Here is a 21,796-nt window from a genome sequence, read left to right as displayed (position 1 = left end):
AATTTAAAATATATATTGTGTACCAGATAAATGAAGTTACTCGAATGCCAAGATTTTGCACTCGATTCTATTCAAACCCTGTTGCCCACTGGGTAAGTTATTCCACTTGCTACAAAAGCAGTTGGTTTAGCATACTTTTGTTTGACTTCGTGGAGCGCTGGCTGCGCAGCGCTTTTCAATAAGGCCATTCATTTACTCAGCTACTGAGCGAGCTGGTGGTACTGTACTGGTATTCACCCCCATCTCCGAATGCCATGGAAATGGTTACTCCCCGGCTTCTAGGCTTTTAAAATCTCACGCCTGAAATTTTAATGTAAATAGCAGCCATTAAGCTATTATAAAAAAACAAAAAACAAAAAACCCAAAAAACCCCACCACGGCTACGGTGGTAATTTAGGTGAATTATGTGGAACTAGGTGCGGGTAGAAGGATGGCTGTGAGGAGGGGAGGGAGCAGCAAAGCAGACTGCCAGGGTGGTGGTGGTATCTCCTGAGGATAATCCAGGGCCATAAAATGGGTGCAATATGGCACGTTTTGACACATTCGTTATCATGTAATTGCAGCTATGCAAGCAGGGAAGAGAAAGGGTCGGGAGGAGAGAGAAGCAGAGAAAAAGAAACGGGGGGGGGGGGGGGGGGGGGGGGAAGAAAAAAATAAAGGCGAGAACTATGTAACTGTGTCCTCGGTCCGCGCGGGAGATGCTTCCCGGGCCCCGGGCCCGAACCCGCCATCACCCGGAGCAGCTCTGGGAGGCCCCTGCGGAAAGCCCGGCCCAGGGGCTTCTCCTCGGCCGCGGCCTCGGCCTCGGCCTCGGCCTGGCTGCCGGGGCAGCCGGCTGCCTCCGCGCAGCCCTGGCCCGTCGCTGCGAGGGGCTGCCGGAGGGGCAGCGGCTCGCGACGGGGACGGAAGGAAGAGAAGGCGCTGAGGTGGGACGGGCGGCAGCGGGGACGGCGGTACGGGGCCCGACCCTGCCGCCGGGCGCGACGGGCGAACTACATTTCCCGGCGTGCCCCTAGCGGCCTCGGGGCGGTGCGCGGGGAGGGGAAAGGCGCCGCTGTGGGAGACATAATATGGGCGCCTGAAGCTGGGGAGAAGGTAGGGGTGGGTTGTCGGCAGCGCTCGGCCTGCGGGGCGAGGGCGGTCTGAGGTGCTGGGCGGGTTGTACCCAGCCCTGCCGGAGGGAGAGGGCTGGTGGGGGCGCCGGGCGCGGCAGGGGCTGGGCACCCCGCCCCGTTGCCGCCGGGGGCTGGCTGGCTGCCTGCCTGCCTGTGGCCCGGCGTCTCTAAGCCCCTCTCCCGTGCAGTCGGCTGCAGGCGCCGTGCGCCGAGGGAGGCCGAGCTGAGCTGAGCCCGCTCCGCCGGACGCGGCCCGGCGGCCGAGCAGGAGGAGGAGGCGGCGGGCGGTCAGGGAACGGGACGGGACGAGGATATGGCGGAGACCGGCTCCGTGCACGCCACCAGGTTCGAGGCGGCCGTGAAGGTGATCCAGAGCCTGCCCAAAAATGGTGAGTGCGGCCTGGGGGTGGAGGGTGGGGCGGAGGGGAACCCCGGTGGCATCGGCGCGGGGCCCGGCCGGAGGGCGCGGAGAGGTGAGGCCCCTCCGGGGCAAGCGGTCCGTCGGGTGGCTCGGGGCGGTAGGGCCGCCCTCCCGCAGCCGACCCGAGCCGGGTGCCGGTCAGCGGGCGGCGGGTGGAGAACCGCTTGGAAACCACGGTCTTGGCGCTGCCGTCCGCCTCGCCTGAAGAAACGCTGGTTCGGGGGCTCCCGAAGTTCCTCAGTCCGGCGCCTGGAGGAGGGGGCCAGTCAGATGCCCCTCGGCCTGCTGTGCGGTGGGGGGAAGGGCCTGTTCCTCCCCGCAATGCTGAAGTTGGTGTGAGGGCTTCGGAGCTGTTATCAGGAGTTCCCTCTGCTGAAAGAGTTAACGGAAAAGAAAAATCAGAATGTATCTTTTTGATAAAAGTAACAACAAAAAAAGTTGGTTATTACTTACATAATCAGTTCTGGTGTAAGTAAAACTGGGTTTGTTGAGATAGTAAGATAAAGGTCAATGTAAGCTTTTCCTAATGACTAGAATTGAATCTCAAAGTATTTGACTTATTGAATTGGTTATGAATCTTCCTTGCCAGCTGTTACAGTTTTGTAAACATTTCCTACCTCTGCAAAAGTGTGTTCTACAAGGAAGAAGATAAAAGAGAACCAGCAGAAACAGTGAAACTCTTATGGAAAGTGCTGTCAAATACCCAAAGTAAACAAAAACACTGTGGAAGGCTGTGTTTTGGGTTTGTTACGTTTTTTTGGGGTGGGGATGTTTTGTTTGGGGAGGGTTAATTCTGGTGTCTTTCAATAAGTTACTGTTTGTAACAGTAAAGTGACTTGCAAGATACTTTGTTTACTGGGAGCTAAACCTGTCCTTTTAAACTGAGTGAAGGGACCCTCACTTTATGTTCCTTATTCCTCTTTTTTTTTAATTCGAATTATGGAGTCTGACCTTAGTAGTAGTAAAGGTTATTGTCTCTTAAACTCAGTCTTGCTGTTTGTAAAGTAAATATCGTCAGTGGTGCTGGTTCATGGTAGATAAAGTAAAGATTTTCTCCATTGACTTAAATTGTACTGCTGTGAATCAGGCTGTAACAAACTGCAGGCTATTTTCTCACAGAAATACTAAGCTTGTAAAATACTCGTTAATATTCTTGATTACAATTTAATTGTATTTTAAAATGCTTTCACTAGGTTCATTCCAGCCAACGAATGAAATGATGCTCAAGTTCTATAGCTTTTATAAGCAAGCAACCCAAGGACCCTGTAACATTCCACGACCTGGATTTTGGGATCCAATTGGTAGATATAAATGGTAACTTTTAATGAGTTGTTGTTTTGTTCTGTTTTTATTTTTTATGATTGGAATGGAGTTATTTAGAGTGGCTCTTGGAGAATGAGTTTAGTGAATTTATTTCTCTTTTAAAAAAAGAACATTCGCAACCTTTGATGCTTGAATTCGTTTTTTGTCTTGTGTTCCAACTTTCTTTCTCAGATAATCTGTAACTTCTCAGAGTTGCAGGTGAAAACATTCCCTCAGGTTTTGCAGGTGGGCAGCTTTTTCTTGGGCAAGCACCATCATGGTACCTCTGCAGTGTTTATCCGATGTTGTAGAACGAAATTTTAGATGTTTTGCTGAATGAGTGATATGTATGAGTGTCTGGAATTTTTCCATCTCAGGTTTTCATGAATGATATGAGCCTGAAGTAAACAAGTGCTCACTGACAGCCATTGATACAGCTTCAAGCTCTTGGGGGAGAGGTCTGGTTTGTGTCTTTCTGGTTTGCCTGCTTAGTGGCAGGGCTTCCCACTGCCTGTATTCTCCTTGTGCTGGAAAGATTTCTGATTCATCAAATTGCTAAAATCTGTTTAAAAAGCCATGTGAATGCTTTGCTTATTATATCTTAATAATGACTTGTCCTGAAGAACGAGTGTTATTGCTGTCTTTATGGTCACGGTCATCTTGGGATCTGTGAAATTATTCCTTTGACTCTGGCCCCCTTCCTCCCCAGTCTCCCCAAGTCAGGGTGAAGGGGGGATCTTTGCAGAGGACTAACGCAGTAAGCTTCCACCCACCTGGTTGGTTGTAGCTGAAATGCGAGCCACCATCCTTGGGGTTTTGCTGGAAGTGGAACAAATACTCTGGCAAGGGGAAGGGACAGTGCCTTACGTAGTCTTGCACTTGATTTGACAATATATCACTATATGCTGTGTTCTGACAGATTCCTTGTGTAATACCAATGAATTTGATTGGGGTTTTCTGTCTTACAGAGTTGGAGAGGGGGAGATTTTTTTTTTAAGTCAGAAGTAGCAGCTGTGGTAACTGGGGGTGATGATTGAACTACCTGACTACTAGACTGATGTGTCTTTGCCCAATTGATAAGCTCAAAAAGGACAGATTTTTCTTGTAGCCTGTTCTAATTTGCTGACAACTGTCTGTAAGTGCTGGCTGAAGTGTCTGTGCCTGCTCTTTTTCTGTAGCAGAGAGTCATTAAAAATCAGCCTAATCAAAAGGGAAGTGTATGTGTGTCATATCTGGGCTTGTTAACAACTTACCAGGTACAAGATCATAGCTGGTCCGTGAGGAACTCTTTGGTCCCCAGGCTGTTCAGTGTGTTGCATCTTTGTTGATGTACCACTATGTGATTATCATCCTAGCAAATTATATATTTGGACTTTAAAAAAAAGTTGTGAATTGTTGTTGCATTTTATTTGTATCAGAGAAACTTTTGGCATTACATAACTGACCTACTTAAGGCCAGGCTGGAAAAATCCAGGAGGCCTTGAAGATACTGAAAATGTATGTGACTTTTTTTTTTTTTTCCTAGGGATGCTTGGAGTGCCTTGGGAGACATGTCCAAAGAAGAAGCTATGATAGCCTATGTTGAAGAAATGAAAAAGGTAAGTTTACTAGTAAGTGGAAGGCATCTTCTAGAACAGATGTTCCAGAAATAAATTAAGGAACACGAGGAGATTCTTGCTGACTACTACTGCTAAAGCTCCAAATGAGTTATTTCATATGTGAACAGTTAATTTTCTTTTCCCAGCATAGTGCTGAAATCTATGTAGTTCCTTCCAAAGCTATATAATTTGAATTGTTTTCAGAGAAACATGAGAGCTCTGGCTGATATGAAGCTTAAATGACAGAGCTAAAGAGAGTGAAGTATTGAAATCATGGTAACGGAGGTAGTGGAGAAAACAGTGGAACTTAAAGTACAACAAAAGAAAAACTGATTCACTGCAAACTGCCTCAGGTCTCAGAGTTCAGAGAGGTAAGTCATCCTTGTCTTGGAAGGAAAGAAACCAAGCCTCTAGAAGGACTTCAGGAGCAAGAGTGGCAATCTCATGACTGGAGACATGAGTGTAATCAAATATGTAAACTTAATCACCTTTGATTTTTCAAGAAGAACTCAGCAACCTGAATTTTCTATACTTGTCATTAAAATATTCCTTGTATGTTATAGCTGCAGTCAGATAGTTAGAATGGAGTCATTTGATCTGTCTTTTTTTAAGTAGATGTGTAACTTGTAAACGGTCAGTTACTATATTAAGCAGGAATTGCAGCATTAACTAAACATTCAGAATTAAAGTTCCTTGACTCTTATTAACTAACATTTTTCACTGCAGTCTCTTCACTGAAGGTCTCCTAGGTGGCCTTTCCAGTTAAAAGATTATTTACTGTCAATCTGGATAAAAGTATAATCATAATCTATTACTATAATGAGGTTAGCATCAAGGAGAGAAAATGTAAGTTCTATTCCAAATACACTTATGTTTTTCCTAGGCCGCTATCTTGACATTGAACTCTTGACAAGTTTAATGATTGATACAACAAAGACTTTTAATAGGCAAGGATCTGGAGTCTGACTACTGTTCTTTTTCCTACCTGCAATTTTGGTGATTTACTTCCTGCTGGTACTACTGTAGCTGCTTTAAAATGAAAAATGAACAACTCCAAAAACCACAGGAGGCCAAATATTCATTTGGTCAAAAATCCTACTAAACTTTAATAATTCCTTTTGAATGCGTACCATGAGATTTAGTGCTTCATTTCAAATCTCGGATTCAAAATGCGTTAATGCTTCAGCAGAGTACCTTATTTTTTTTTTAACACAGTAATTGGTTTGGTCAGGACACTAAAACTAAGGAAACTCCAATGTTTGTTCTAAAAAAACAACAAAAAAACCCTAGTAAGTCTCCTGTGAGGAAGTCTGATTACTTGACCCTAATGGAGCACAAATATCCTGCCCCTGTACAGATCACATGTAAGGATTGGAGAGCAAATGAGTGCTTTCCTCGGTCAGCTTTGAAACTAGGGAATCTGTTTATCCTGTGATGGTGCTGTTTCAGCTCTCACATTTGAAATACTAGCTTCAGCTTTTCCAACCTGACTGATTCTACTTAAAATGTAAATGGAAGTGCATTTCAAATGGATCCACTGGGTTGTTCTATCAGCATATACTGCACTAATCCTTCTGGTGCTACTGTGGGCATTCTGCTGTTGCTGCATGTTTAAGGGGGCAACCCCCCCTCTTGTATACTGATATCACAGGACTATGTTTAAAGGTGTATAAGATTGCCATATTCCCCCCCACTCCTGCCCCTGGGGCATGTCCCTAGCATTTGCACATTGTGTTTGAGCTATTCATGCATCAGATGAGCGTATCACAAGACACTTCTACTGTAAACTTGTTACATGTGTTTTCCCTTCGTGTGGTAGCTTTGAAAATCATGTTGAGGAATGTGTCTTGACGAGGTTTTGATGTGCCGGTGGGAGATAACCAAACATGTTTTAGTCCTAGCTGAGATGAATCTGAGCTCAGGTGCATTTTGTTTGAGATTAATTTATCTTCCAAGTAGCCTTTCTGAAATTTTACACTGCAATACTGTTTAAACTAATTTATTTGTGCTTCAGATATATTGGTATGTTATATATTTGAAATGAGTTATATCTTAGCATAAAGATTTGTTAACACTACATGGTGTTTCTAATTTAAAACACATCTTCATATATGAATTGTCTGACGTCCAAAGAAAACAGTAATTCAGGATATATAATAACTTATTTTGTACTTTCAGATATTAAGACTGCATATTATGCCTAGTGGCTGCATAAGTAAGCATTTGATTTTGTTTGTGGAAGTATTTGTTCTTTTGCTCGCCTAAAAGCTAGCAGTTACAAAACTTATTTTAACAGCAACTGTGGTAAGATTCTAAGAATTGCTTCAAGTTGTAGAGAGTATATTGAGGTCTGTTTAGAACAGATGAAGAGCAGTTACATGCAGACACTGTACAAGTGGATGTATGAAACAGTTTACAGTGTAGACTGTAAAAGTAAATACATAGCAAATACAAGTGTTATTCTAGAATAGGTTTCTTGTTTCTCTCAATGCTATTGAAGTTTAAAAAAAAAAAAAAAAAGGGGGGGGGGGGGGAAGACACAACTGTCCTGTCTCTGGTTCATACCCAGCTCTGTATCTGAGCACTGAGCCCTTTGCTCTAACAAATATGGAATGAATGATATACACTGAATAGACCAGAGAAGTGGCAATGAAAATGCAGTTTGATAGGATTGTTGTCTCTTGATATCCTTGATTGGTTTGCAAGTGTTGACTTGTTACCTGCTAGCCTGCCTGGAGCTCCTGCTTTGTGAAGTAATGCTATAGCTTTTGCTTCTGCTTAGCTGCATGCTTGGTGCTTTTGAGCAGCATGTTCTGTGGCAACTTGTACCTCCATCTGTTGCTTTCTCTGTCCTCTTCTGGAGGAGGAGATCTACTGTAGCTGTTAGTTTGCTTCTACCTGAGTCTTTTCCTATAGCTATTACATCTTTTGAAAAATAATCATGAAGCAGAAGTTGAAAGAGCAACAAAGCTATCAGCAAAAAGCTTGGTTGAAAGTACCTAAACTAGAATAGGACAATAATATAATATGCTTTTAAAATAATATTCAATTATTGAATCTCTTTTAAACTATTTTAGATTTAAGGTTTTGCATTCCTATTAGATGATGAAAGGTATTGGTTTTGTAATTTAAAATGAAGGCACTTTCATCAACGGAAGAGCTCCAGATGATTTCAAGAGCAGAATTTGATTCTAGCTTGCTCTGCTAAGTATGTCTTTGCACTGTCCCAGTTTTGCTGTATACTGTCCATTTTGTTGTTAGGGTTTAGATGGACCCAGTAGGGCACTTCCAATCTGCTCCTTACATTCCATTAAAGATGGCAGGATTTGACAAATGCAAAGAATCCTCTAAGAAAAAAGTCTCTTGGTTTCACTTTCTCTGTGAGAAGACTTGTCTATAAAATAAATTGTGTCAGATAACAGCAGCCTGTTGAGCTTTGACTTGGTTTAGTTTGAAATTGCTGAAATGATGGATTTCAAGGTCTTAATACTGTACTGAGGTGGTCCTTTGGTGGTGGCAAATGCATTACCTCTCCTATCTTCTCTTCACCTAAAAAAAGTTAATACAGCTAGTTAAGATTCTTGTTTGGTAAATTAGGTTTATGTTTTTGTTTAATTAAAAAAAAATACTTAAAAAAAATCAGAATAATGTGTGAAGTGACTTTGTAAAACTCAGTAACATTTCACTATGACCAGCAATTGCTAAAATAATTTGAAATGAATGAATCATTGAAATGCTGTTTCATAAGATGCTTCATATTTTGGACTTATGCAGATTCTTGAGAGTATGCCGATGACGGACAAAGTTGAAGAATTACTACAAGTAATAGGCCCGTTCTATGAAATAGTAGAAGATAAAAAGAACAGAGGATCTGACTTAACTTCAGGTTCGGACAAATAACTTCCTTTATACTACTAATAATCACAACTCCAGACTATTTTTGGGCTTGTCTTCTGTAAATTATTTTTAAAGCTAAACGTTGCATCTTTCTGTTCATTCTCTTTACCATACGGCAGTTCGAATGGAGAAAGTCTCTAAGTATTTGGAAGGTAGGAATAATAAATTATGTGTAAGTCCATATTTTCCATTGTTCTGGTGCTGTAGTAACTTCCTGCTAATGCTTGTGACTTCTGGGCTTGCCACCTCATTAGGCTGGATTTTGTTTTATTTTGCTTTTGAGGTACAAAACAAAATTAGACCCAGGAAGCTGCATGTTTAGTCCTTGTCTACAGGCTTTTTGAGCTGCTGAAGGAAGCCTTTTCCTGAAAAAAGGAGAGTATTTAAAACAAACAACTCTCCCAGTCAAATCTAGTTTCTGCCTATCTGTTAAAAGGAACAATTACTTGAAATGCATACTGCTGCATCCTGGTGTAGCTGTGGATTATCAAACTGCACACGGAGCTCATAATCCAGCTCTGTCATCTGATCTAAAATAAAACTTAAAAAAATCCACAATCAAAATCCATGCTTTTTTTAATCATGGTTTCTGTAATACATACAGAGCCTAAGATGGGTTTGTGCAACTTTCAAGTTAAGTTTTCTGAGGCTCCAGTTCATCAAGGGAATATCTATTTATACGTTTTAAATCTCTGACAAGTGGCAAACCTAGTGGTGTCATAGCTGCATAAAAATCAGTGTGGTGATTTTTATTTAGCAATACCATTGTGAGAATATTTTGATAATAACAGTTGTTATATTACAGGTAATGTGTTCATAAGGCTGTAGTATAAGGCTTACAGTTGTTTAAATCTGTCTTAAAATTAAAGGTAAATTTTCCCCTGTTGCATTTCAATTTTTGAAATATTTTTTAAGAAACAAACCATTGCACAAATTAATTGGTTTACTGTGTTTAAGAAGTAGGAGTCAGCTGGTTAAGTTGCCTTTTGTGTGTGGCTTTTTTTCCCCTATGTTAAAGGAACATTGTTTTGTTTTTGGGTTTTGGTATCAAGTCTCAGAGAAACAGAAATAGTTTTTCGTTCATTTTGACGAAACATAATGGTAAAAGTTTTTGAATGGCCCTTTTGAAAGCTGTATGACGTTTTTCTCAACTAAAGCTGTGTATGCTTCATGTCTGAGATTTAATGAGCTTGCCTGACAGCTGTATTGAAGGGCAAGATTGTAAGAGTATCAATAGATTCAGGTCAGTGATCTGTGTAATAAGGATTTACTTGGACTTGGTGTCTATGGCACAGTGCCAAAAGCCAATTCTTAAAAAGTGACTTATCTAGGCAAACAGAGTAGTGGAAGCTAACCCACACCTGTTCCAATAAGAAATTTAGCATACTTGTTTTTTAGAGGGACACCTTAAAGATAAAGCAGTGTAAGTAAAACAGAATATCAAATTTCAGCATTATGTTGTTCTGTCAGTGTTGCAATAAATGTGGTGATATGTCATCATTCATATGGTTTAAAGCTGCAACATCTAACTATGCCACAATGAATTAAGACAGAACTTTCACAAAGTCCATCATGTGTTATAACTTTACCATTGGATTTAAGACTTTGAAACCCTTTCTTCAGTGCTGTTACCACTTTCCTAATAAAAGTGAAGCTGGAAATAATAATTATTGTTTACAGTACAGGTCTCCAAAATATTTCACAGCAGTATGGAAGCATAAGTACTTACAGTCTTCTAGATACACACTAAAGAATAGAACCAGTCTGCCCAAGTCTGTGCTTGAGATGATGTAGACACTGGTGATAATACCGTTAAAAAATGATACATGATTAAGTTTTCATTGTGGTAGTTCCTCCAGTCATGTTTCTTCCCCTGCCCCCAAGCCCCTACTCTCTATAGCTTCTGTTGTAGAAGGTGTGTTTTTCATGGGCAGGCAATTAGTATGGTCTGTTAACTGGGACCCTTCTCTCGAGTCTCTTACTTCATACTGTACACGCCCCCATCTTCTGAGCCATTCTGTTTTGAGTGTGCCTTCCACTCTTCTTCTATAAGAGTTTAATCTGTATGAAGATAATTATTTACAAATGGATCTATACTTGGATGTGTTGGTGAAGAAAGGAAAATAGACAATTGTCTCCAATAGGCTGAGCAATCTGAGGAGTATTTCAAAAGCATGTAACCTGGGTAGTGTTTTGAAAGCTTGTCCTGCAGCTGCGTGAGAAGCTTAGGTTCTCTGGAAAGTTTGGTCAGTAGTCTTTCTGACAGGTGTGAAGCACTTTACAGAGAAAATTACTGACAAATTATTTTCAGGTACATGAAATATTATACATCAGAGAAGGTGGGCTGTTGGTTGTCATAGTGGTGCAGAACAGAATAGGTAATTGTTGCACTGTTACAGAAGGACCCTTTTGTTTGTAGCTGCTAGAAGAGTAGAGGGAGGACTGTTGGGTAAGGTGTGGGAGTGGCTTTAGAAGAACAACCTTTTAACTTTTTGCACTTGCTACTAAATGCCCAAGGAATCTGATGTCCAAGTCAATGTTAAAAAAGGCAGCTTCAAAATATCATTGCTCAGTGAATTTAACATTTTCAGAATGGGCATTCAAGCTTTCTTCTTATGTTACACCTTAAGAAGCCATAGGTGGGCTAGAATTGGTACCCTACTGATCTGATGCTGGGTGAGCTCATCTTTCTGAATGTTTCCTTGAGAACATTTGTGGATGTCGTCTTTTCATGAAGGTGAATAAATCCAAAGGGGGGCAAGAAAATCCTTACCTGACAGGCCCACACTAAGTTTATCTCAACAACTAAGCAAAGTATCTGGAAACTGTTCACAAGTTCTTCAGTAGAATTTTCCTGTGTATTCTTTCTGTTTTGTGACAAGGCATTTAATATGTTTTAAAATCCTACTAAATAAAGATGACCCTTCACCTTTATGCTGAGTAGTAGTACTCTTTGTATGCCCTTGGGAGGACTAAATGTTGCCTCCAGTAATGACAAGATTTGCATTGCAGAGGCTGTGGAAAATTTCAGCATGGTAATACTCCTAAACTTTGTCATCCTAGTGAGTGCTTCTCTCCTGAAAACTTTGCTCCCAGTGGTATTGCAATTGCATCAGATGAAGCCCTATCAAAGCAAGGTGACTTGTATTGCTGCATATGCTGGCTTTGGACAGTGCTGATTGCAATGTAGTATGTTTGCTCTAGGAGTCCATACAGGGCACTGCTTCAGTTGCAGCTTGTGTGAATGGCAGAAGTTGGCCAGGCTCACAGGCAGGTATGGCTGTTTAACAATGTCTTCCTGCATTGGATATGGAAGTTAGACTTCAGTGAGTATTGTCTTTTAAACCTATGTGCTTTTGAACAAGCAAATACACATGAATGCTTCTATTTCAAAGGCAGTAGTTAGTACAGGACATAGGTAAGCTTGGAGTGGATTACACTTGGAAAAAAGTAAGTTTGTTCTTATTACTTTGGAGGTAGAATCACTTATTCTTACTCTTAAAATGCAGTATATTTTCCAATTGTGCTTCTGTAGATTGCATACGATTAGTTTCTCTTTTCAAATGGTTTTATATTCTCAAAGAGCTTATGTTATTTTCAACATCTTTGCTTTGTAACGGAGTGTTTGGTGGCATGCTCTTTCTGCTTGTGTGTGGGCCTCTTCTGTGAAATACCCTCTGCTTGATAAGCTCACTTTTTCATTTCAGTTTGACTTCAAATATACTTGCTAAACTGACTTCCTTTCCTCTTCCTCACTAGGATTTTTAAGGGATTCAATGGCTGTGAATCTTCTTAATGCTTTGTAAGAAGGTGGAAAAGAGCTAAAACCCCTATTACTCTGAAATTGCTGTGCTGTAGTAGGATATGTTGAATGGGCGGCAGCACGAGAGCTAGGAGGTGTGTTAAGGCAAAGCACCCGTGGGGCAGAGGAGATTGTGGGTGGGTGAGAGAGGTCTTCAGAATTGTCCTTTAAACTTCTTATCCTCTTCTAATTTCCAATGGTAAGCTAACAGACATAATCAAGGTTACAGATTATATTCAGGGAGGCTAGTGTGAAACTTAATATACAAATATTTTTGTTAGTATATAAGTAGTTTAATAGCTTACTTTCAGAAGCATCTAGAACATTCTCTGCAGCATTTGCTGCAGCATAGGATTATTATAGGATTAAGGGCTGGGCCAGCAAGTGGCAAAGTCAGTTGAGAGTCTTGATGAGATGTGGATCAGTGTCTTAACAAGCTGTGGCTTGTTCTGTTGCAATATATACCTGCTTCAGGCTTTCCAGTTCAAATCTTAGCCTACTTTGTGATTCGACTTCAGATGGATGGGTTTATGCCAGTGCTGTCTAGCAGTGTTGGAAATTAGGGCAGAGCATCAGTATAGCTCAAGCCTGAGGATATCAACAGCTCCTCTCCTACAGAGTAGGAGAGAATATATCACCACAGGATGAGCAGTAGAGTATCCAAATGTGAAAATAATAAAAAAAAAAAAAAAAAAAAAAAAAACAACCTAAAATTGTTTCTCTCAAAGTGGAGGGAGCTAAGAGAAGCTTTCTTCCATGAAAAGAAAAGCCTGTCTGTATTCTGTTTCATGCTGGATTGAGTCAATAGTAACAGCATTCGTGCATAATTGGCTGTTGCACCTGGATTTTATTTGTCCAGCCAGTCAACAGTTCCCTGCAAAAGGGAAAATAAGTTGTCAAAAGCTTTTCAGGTTTTGAGACTCTAGCAGATGTACACACTTGCTATAAAATGTTGGTGTCTTACATTTTTAGAGGTCTTGCTTATAGTTAAGATCTTGTAGTGAGAGAACTGAAATCCAGAATTCTGTCAGCTCTCTTCTACAAAGAAGTAGTAGAAAGAGGTGTGGGAGACTGGGGAAGAACAGATGTAGGTAGTTGTATCTTGATTGCTCTCAGGAAAGTACCCAGTGGGCATGGGCTGGTGTTTCATGCATAACTTTGTTATAGCAAAAATAATTACTTCAGTTGTAGTCTCTAAGATGTATGGAAAAGCCATCTGTGTTATCTGTGAGGCTGTGTTAATCTGGGCATTGTAAAAAGCTGTTCAACTGGTAGGTTTGGAGTAGCTGGCAGAATGTAATCTTAATGTTATTTCCTGTTTGGTTTTCTTCTTGCACGGGGCAAAACAATTTTTGATTCAGGCTACAATGTTATAGACCAGGGTTTCTGGACTATAGGTGACTCAGCAAAATGGTTTTCTGTTGTTTTCAAGCATAATTCAGTTTTCTTTATGGGGTTCTGAGTATACTATGTTCATGTTTTATATTTTCCGGGACAAAACTCAAGACTCTAATGCTCCTCTCTACTTGTCATGCAACGTGAAAGTTCTAAATTTTGACTATTGCTTCCACACAGAAGACAGCTTAGCAAGTCTTGGTCATTCTCCCAGAGGGAAGTAGTACCAGACATGGGGACATCCTGGATCCTGGAATGCTCTTGCTAGTCTTGCAAGTTACTTTAAATATCTAAGAAGCAGTTATTCTTCATATTCATTCTCACATGTGATTGTTAGCTAAGGTGTTGACAGTCAGTTGGCAAAGCCTGGATCCACTGGTGTCGCTGCACATGCACCATGTAACTGAGCTGCGTGTGCTTGGTGGCCCTGTACTCTGGATGCCTGGTGTCCTTAGTGGAACTACCTGCCAGTGCCGGGAATGTCTGTGGGGTAGCTGCTGTTCTCCCTGGGCTGCTCTCTGTCAGGAAATCCCAGGCAGATTGTTTCTCCTGGCAGAAGGCTCAGGGGTGACAGGGAAGAGGGAAAACGTATCTAAGTCAATCCAAAAACTTGGTACCCTTATTTATATGGGAAGTATTCTGGAAACTTAATGGAACAGGTACTGATGATATGGATGGAGTTAAACTCCATAGATTTTGAAGAGGAAGTGTAAAGGTCCAGGATGACTAGTCAGTAATCCTAAATCCATACTTGCAAGTTAATATAAACATCTGAGAAGCTGCTATTTCTGTATTTGTTCTTATCCACAAACAATTGTTTTGATGTTTATAAATGGTAAATAAAGATATGAATATTGTTGATTAAAATGTTTTATGAAGTACAGTGGAATCTCTTTGGGTGCAATAGCTTGAAAAGAACAAGCAGAGAGGAATGCTGACAAAACAAGGCTGTACTCTTGGAGTAAATTAAAAGAAAAATAAAAAGGAGGAGAGGCTTCTTTTTCTGTTATAGTAAAGTTTAGGAAGACTAAACAACAAAAATGGAACACTGTATCGAGGAAGATCTGGCTGCCATGATCTGTGTGCTTAAGGAATACATTTTTCAGAGAACTTACACTTTATACATTTAAAATTAAAAGTGATAAAACAGTGGTAGTTAAAGTAAGGAATTTTTTATTTTCTGTCTCTATTTTTGACAGACCCTTCTAAAAATCTTGTTTCATTTGTGATGGCAGCTCATTTGAGTATTGTAGAACAGATGTTACAGAGCAGGCTGGGCCCCCGGAATTTTTTGTAGCATGCTATATTAAAAAGAATGGAAGGAAGTGAGGGTTATAGAAACTCTTGCTCTTCTAGCTGAACAGCTTATTGCTCCCAGATGCTTTCATGTACCCCTCTTTTCTCACTGCACTCGCTCCTTGCAGTGAAGTCCTTGCAGTATTTGGATACATATTTCAAAAAGGAGGTGGAGATTTGTGTAACTAGGTGTATTGGAAATAGCAGAACGTGGTTGCGTAAACTTAGAATCGAAGCAGAGAGCCTACTTGGATCAGTAACAAGCATGAAACATCAGGTTGTGATGGCAAGAAAAGAATTCTAGTTACCTGATTATTAAAACAATTTTGTACAGCATAGAGGTCTCTCTGAGACTGAACAGAAAAATTTTGACAAAGCTTGAGCCTACTTAAATATAGGAGTGCTAAGAGGTCCTTATATAGGGCCGTATAAGTGTAGGTCATGGAAATAATCTTTTAGTGGATAAGATTTTGCTATTGAGTGGATAGTAAAGTTATGGTATTTTACAAAAGCACATAATTTTTATGATATTATGAAGGCCTACACAGCTAGTTAAATGTTTTGTGATATTTCACCTGCTGTCGTGGGCTGTCTCCTGCTCACTAGTTTTTGCAGAGTGAAAGAGGCTGTAGGACTTGTGTGAGGATGCTGTGTTGTGCCGAGCCAACCATCAGTACAGCTCTAGCAGTGCGTGTTAATTTTGTGTAAGAATCATGTGCCTGTTCAGAAAGCCAAAAATATAAGGCACTTGAGAAAAACATGCTAGGTGAGGTTTTCTTTGTAAAATGACCCTTGAGCTGGGGCAGATCCAGAGGCATGTAAGTTCCTAAACTCCCATCAGGGTAACAAAAATTGCCTTGAAATATGTGGGGAGTTAGAAATCAAATACTTTTTTTTTTTATAAACTTGGCCCCGTTACACAGATCATTGAGAAGAATTGTAGTGCTGCCTTTAAAGAAATATATTTAGAATTGATTTTAAGAAGTTTAATAGAGCTGACGAGAAAATGAACATCCAGTGAAAGCTTGTAGAGAGCTGCGTGTCTGTTCTTCATATGCTTTCCATCTTGCCACTTTCTTTTGTTAAATCCTTCTTCCTTCTGTTTGCATGTTGTAGCTGTTACTATATAGCATTAATAAAAAAAAAAAAAAAAAACAAACAAAAAACAAACCAACAATCCAGGCTTTTACAGAATATTACTCCTTGTATGGCTACAGAGCAGTACAGCTTTGATTTAGAAAATTCTGTCACAATTCTCACAGTTTTGGTGTTGTAGGCAGTGAGATGAAAATAATAAACCAAGAGGGAGTCTATAGTGTCTAAACCAGAGCAACAGAAAAAGCTACTAACATTTTGCCTGCAGTTGAAGTGGGTAGACAGAAAGACTAAAGGGTTGGGTGGCTGGGTGGGATTAGCACAAAGCTTTTAAAACCTTACTTGATTTCTTGACTTGTATCATTCATATTAGAACATATATTCCTCAGGGAGTAGCCATTAACCTAACAACAGGGACTGTAGAAGTCACTACTAGTTAGCTCTTTAACCCTATCACTCCCAGTATTAGTCATCATTGCTGGTTTCTTAGCAGATACTCAGAGCAACAAGGAGGATAGCAGCAAACCGTGCTTTTACCACGTAGTAAAAGCAATTGGGGATGGAGCTGAGGAGCATAGCAGTGTAAGGGTTCTGAGGAAAGGTACACAATTAAACATGGTATTTCAAGTGGCCAAAACTGTACAATGATGTGTTCTTGAGAGTCCGCATCAAAGCGATGCCTCTTGATGGTCCTTAGGAGCACTGTTGCAAGGAATGCCTTTGTGGAAGAAATACAGTCCTGATGGATTTCAGTTTTTCAGGTGTCCCAGGGCATGATAGCATAAATCTGTTTAAGCTGGGGCTTTTTACAATATCCTTGGTAGGGTGAGGAGGTTTACAGTTTTAGTTTGCCTTCCTTCACAGATAAATGTTCCTCCTAGTCTTGTCTTTCCTGTTTACTCCCACAGCTGGGTAAGACACATGGATGATTGTGCCCCACTCCCTTTTTGTTTCAAAGGGACAGGTGATGCCTGCCTTACCGTGCCAAGGGAGCTGTTTCTGTGCTTAATGCTCAAGCTGTGAGGACTTAACTGCTACCTTATCCTCCTCACACTGCTGTTTGTTAGAAAAACATTTCGACAATTGGGTTTCACAGTAAATGAAACATGCTCATGAGAAATAAACTAAGAATATGTTGGGATTTTTCTTTTGTGAAACAAATTTTCTTGCAAATAAGGAGTGTTATTTAGTGACGAGAAAATAAGCATGTGATTGTTTATATACTTGTAGTCTACAAGACAGACAATAGCTTTTCCACTTGTCTTTTTACAATAAAGAAGCATTTTTTTTTAACCTTCAGATAAAAGTTAGATTAAAGCAATCCAAAAAAGTGGTGCAGGGTGCCCACAGAAACCTGACCTTGAAGTAAAACTAAGGTGAAGAGGATATTTAACATATTTGTTATTTCTATACAAAAAGTTGTTTTGCTGCTTTTTTTTTTTTTTTTTTAAAGCACTATGGATAAGCTTTGAAAATAGAGGAATGTGGGAAGACTGGAAGACTCTTCATTGCAAAATTAAGACAGAAAACTCTTAGCTCTAAATTACCATGCAGCAAAGAAAGTAGTGGAGCTGGTTTGTCAACTATAATTGGATATTATTTTGTTGTTTAATGTTAAGCTTAAATGTAAGAATTAATCTTTCAAGGTTTTGACAAATGAACATAGAAATTATGCAAATGGAATGCTGTGGTGACAATTAAAACAGTCAGAATTCAGCCTTGGAGTCAACATGTAAACTGTGCGAGTATCTCGCAGAAACTATCCACTCTTTGTACACTCTGTCCTAACATACGAGGCTTAAATGATCATCGGGATGTGTTTAATCATATCTTTTTTTACAGGAGGTGGTAGAATTGTCACTTAAATTCTTCATATTTTTTAAGAATCTTTACAGTCAGTGTAAATTGTGATCCTTGGAGTGATCAAAGATGTGGAGAACATGGATTTAGTGGTTACTTTATTTCAAGATCTGTTTTTTTTTAATATTTATGTAATTAGATATGCAAACAAATACTCAGTGTATTTGTTTCATCATCTTTTTCACTGAAATCGGAGAATTTATGTCCATATGCCCTTTGTTAGATAGAGATCTGTGTAAACTTGAGTCTTCTTACCACATTTTGCATCTGTTTAAATTGCTGCAGGAGAAGATGCATGGGTTATTGTATTTAACTTCTTCAGAATCCCATTGCTCACATAATTGAATAGAATGTTTCAAAATTTGCCTTTGAATTGAGAGCAGTTTTGAATCATTTCAGCCCAAAAGGGAACTTCTATAAAAATGCTGACTTCTGGGTTTAAAAGAACATGGCTGCATTAGTCCTAGGTAAAATGTTACTACAGCTACACCATAAATATGGGTAATAGCCTTGGTCTGACACTTGGTAGTGAAAGTGGCCCGCTTGCTGTCTCTTTCCAGTAGGCTTTCTCAGAATCACTGAGTCTCTTCACCAGTAGTCAGGCACTCTGTGGTGAGCCACAAGAGAGAAACATTAAACCAATTAAGGAAGAGCTTACAGAAATAAAGCTGGCATTATATGGTACATCTTCTAATATGGAAATACTTTTGTGGAACTATGCCTAATAGTTGGAGGGGGGAGGGTTGTATGTTTGTTTCTTTTAAAATACACCTTTTTTTTTTTACCTCTTTGAATTTTTTCTTAGACCTTAGTAATGTCATGAATTCCACTCCAAATATAAAGGCTGTGAATGGAAAAGCTGAAAGTAGTGATAGTGGAGCAGAATCAGAAGAAGAAGGGGTACGTGAAGAGGAGGAAAAAGAACTGCAGCTAAATGGAAAGGGTATGTTTTCTGCACTTGGACCATTGTCTCTTCCAAAATTATTCTTAACCACCTAAGTGGCAGAAAATCCTGAAGGATCATGAATGCTGTACATCTTCAGGAGAATTAGATGCAAATATGTGTGGATGCGTGTGTTAAAAAAGGCAGTTTCTCAGTGTGGGTTATAAGATTTAGAACTAGTGCAAATTTGTGAGCTATGCCATACGATGTTTGACTTGGCTAGAAAATTCTGTCAGTAGGTTAGCTAAAATTCTATACCCTGTATTGTTTTGGGTTTTTTGTTGCCAGTGCTGTTTGTAAGAGCTGTGAATGGCTACATGGGCTGTAACAGTAGAATTAAAAATATTTTTTTTTTCTCTTCAGAGAAAATAAAACAGGACTTTCAGTAACGTTCGTTTAGGGGGTCCATAAAGAGTTTTGAGAAATACCGGCACCAAGTGAAAACCAAATGAAATTACATATTTAGAATTCTAGACAGGTTTTTTCCTCCAAGGACATTGAGATAATTATTTAATCAGGCCTACGTTGGATTTGCTTACTTATATTTTAAATATTATCTGCTCTTTATGCAAATTACACTTTATATTTACACTTTTTACAAGAACAGAACAATCCCTGTAAATGTGAATCTAGGAGCATTTATATATTCTATTCTGCAGATACATTATACATATAGTCCATAAGAAAGTTAGCTACTTGAAGAAATATGTTTCAAGCTATTAGGTGCGTAGCTTTCTATTTGCAAAGTTTTCTTGTTCTTTTTACAGACTATAAGAATGTGAAACCAGAATCAGCAGCTGCTAAGGATTTGGAAAGTATTGTTACTAATGGCTGTTACACAGACAGCTTTATCCCAGATATGCAGAATGGCATCCAAACTAAATCTGCCCTGAATGGCTTGAACCCAGAGGAAGAAATAAAGAAAACAGAGCCAAGCATAGAAATAGCTAATAACAGTGCTCGCCAAGGTATTGTCCTTGCAAGATCATGTTTTTGTTTGCACATGGTTTTCATGGAAATATTTCTTTTCTTGAAAGCTTAATCCTGAGATTCAGAGACTAGCAATGGTGTCTTTCAGTTGTAGAAACATGAAGAAAGAGTGCTCAAAAAAAAATCTAGTTTAATGCCAGTTTAAAGTAAGGCTTTCTTTTAGGCTCTCCTACAGAAAAACATGAATTCAGAGTCAGAGAGGCCTAAAACCACAGAAATACAATTGTTTTATTTTAAATTCATTATGCTACCTATGCAAATACTATTTGCCTTTGAAAGCTAATGCATCGTGAAATTAAAATCACTAATATCTTATTTGTAATTCTCAAAGGCTGAACATACTATAAATGCTAGTTTAATGAAACCGATGTCTAAATATATCATTTTAAAACTAACAGATAACTTTAGGCAAAACTGCTTTATACTGAGCTTAGAAAGGAGAGTGGAATGAACAAGGTAAAATCAAAATTATCAACTTATAATGCAGAAATGCCAATATGACAGAGTTTTCCCATTAGTAAAAGTTTTATATAATTCCTATATTAATATAACTTCTTTATTCAGAATCTAACTTTAGGGTGACAGTTGTAGATAAAATAGGCATGAGCTAAAGCTCACCTAAACACTTTAACTCATTGCTTTACTCTTTGCCAGGATCGCATTTACAAAACATGTACATATCTCTTTTCCATACAGGTGCAAATGAAGAGAATACTGAAGAGTTCTCAGCAACTCAGCACTTAACCAGTGATTCAGACAGTGAAGTTTATTGTGACTCTATGGAGCAACTTGGACTAGAAGAGGTAGAGGCTTAGTATTCCTAGGTGTAGTTTGAAATTGGTATGCTTATCTTTAAATGGGTTCCTATCTGTCAGGTGAACCTGGATGTGCAGAGGTGAATGAAGTAACTCATGGACGTGGCCTCGGGCCAGCTCTAGAGAGAGGTGTCCATGCCTGTGGCAGGGAGGTTGGAACTCGATGATCTTCAAGGTCCTTTCCAAGCTAAACCATTCTATGATTCTATGCATACCTTTCTCCCGTTTGGACTATTGTTTTTTGTTGGTTTTATCATGTCTTCTACAAGTTGGCTACTACTGATCTAAAAGCCTTGAAAGTTTTGCCCCCAAAGAATTTATGTGAGGTGAAGATATCAAACTAAGGGCTACATCCACAAAATAATTCAGGGTCTCATAATATATGTAGGGACCAGAATCCAGCTGTCTCTAAGAAGCAGAGGGTGTCTTTGTAACAATGAGCTTTTTGCATGCTCTTTCTGGCGTGATGGATCCTGCATTTTTTTCTTCGAAAAAATAAAAAGTAAGCCTTAGCAGGTGGCCTGAAGGACAGCGCCTGAAAGTGGCCTAGGTCTAAAGAAGTGGGGGATGACAATGATTTCTGCCTTCTCTTGTACTCTTTTCAGCTGTAATGTACATCTCTGACTTTCCTATAAAAGGTGGGCACCGACTGTGTTGGCTTAGTCTTGACTGAATTTGTGCTCCTGCTCATTGTATTAACTCTAGTCTTAGTTGACTTACTGGCTTGGATCTCCTTCAGAGATCCAGTTTAAGCGTGGACTTTGTAGATTTTATTCAAACACCTAGTTTCCTGATTCTGGGGAGGAGTATATGAATGATGCACAGGATCAGAAAGGCCAGTAAGCACTCTTGTCTAGCTCTTTCTTGAATCATAGAATTGTCTGGGTTGGAAGAAACCCTTGGGATCATCGAGTCAAACCATCTACCCTACTCTACAAAGTTCTCCCCTACACCATATCCCCCAACACCACATCTAAATGTCTCTTAAACACATCCAGGGATGGTGACTCAACCACCTCCCTGGGCAGTCTATTCCAATGCCCGACCACTCTTTCTGTGAAAAATTCTTTCCTAATGTTCAGTCTAAATCTACCCTGTTGGAGCTTGAAGCCATTCCCTCTTGTTCTGCCATTAATTACCTGTGAGAAGAGACCAGCACCAACCTCTCTACAGTGTCCTTTCAAATAGTTGTAGAGTGATGAGGTCTCCCCTCAGCCTCTTCCTCCTCAAACTAAACAGTCCCAGCTCCTTCAACCTCTCTTCACAC

At 39.9% G+C, this 21,796-nt stretch overlaps 1 protein-coding gene across 2 annotated transcripts in view; it reads left to right on the top strand.

Annotated features, from left to right (window-relative positions):
- Positions 1–1,308: 1,308 nt before the first annotated feature.
- ACBD5 (acyl-CoA binding domain containing 5) overlaps positions 1,309–21,796 on the top strand; it is a gene marked incomplete at its 3' end in the record, with an annotated part of 32,480 nt that continues 11,992 nt past the window's right edge. For both annotated transcript variants that reach the window (XM_082499337.1, XM_082499338.1), the window contains exons 1-7: positions 1,309–1,504; positions 2,730–2,850; positions 4,364–4,436; positions 8,211–8,322; positions 18,587–18,724; positions 19,492–19,692; positions 20,411–20,517. In XM_082499337.1, the coding sequence (XP_082355463.1) occupies positions 1,429–1,504; positions 2,730–2,850; positions 4,364–4,436; positions 8,211–8,322; positions 18,587–18,724; positions 19,492–19,692; positions 20,411–20,517 (828 nt within the window). In that variant the 5' untranslated portion in view covers positions 1,309–1,428. The remainder of the gene's footprint in view (positions 1,505–2,729; positions 2,851–4,363; positions 4,437–8,210; positions 8,323–18,586; positions 18,725–19,491; positions 19,693–20,410; positions 20,518–21,796) is intronic.

Source organism: Vanellus vanellus (assembly GCF_965231255.1).
Source record: "Vanellus vanellus genome assembly, chromosome: 2".
In the NCBI taxonomy this organism is placed as follows: Eukaryota; Metazoa; Chordata; class Aves; order Charadriiformes; family Charadriidae; genus Vanellus; species Vanellus vanellus.
This window is presented reverse-complemented; position numbering and strand designations above follow the sequence as displayed.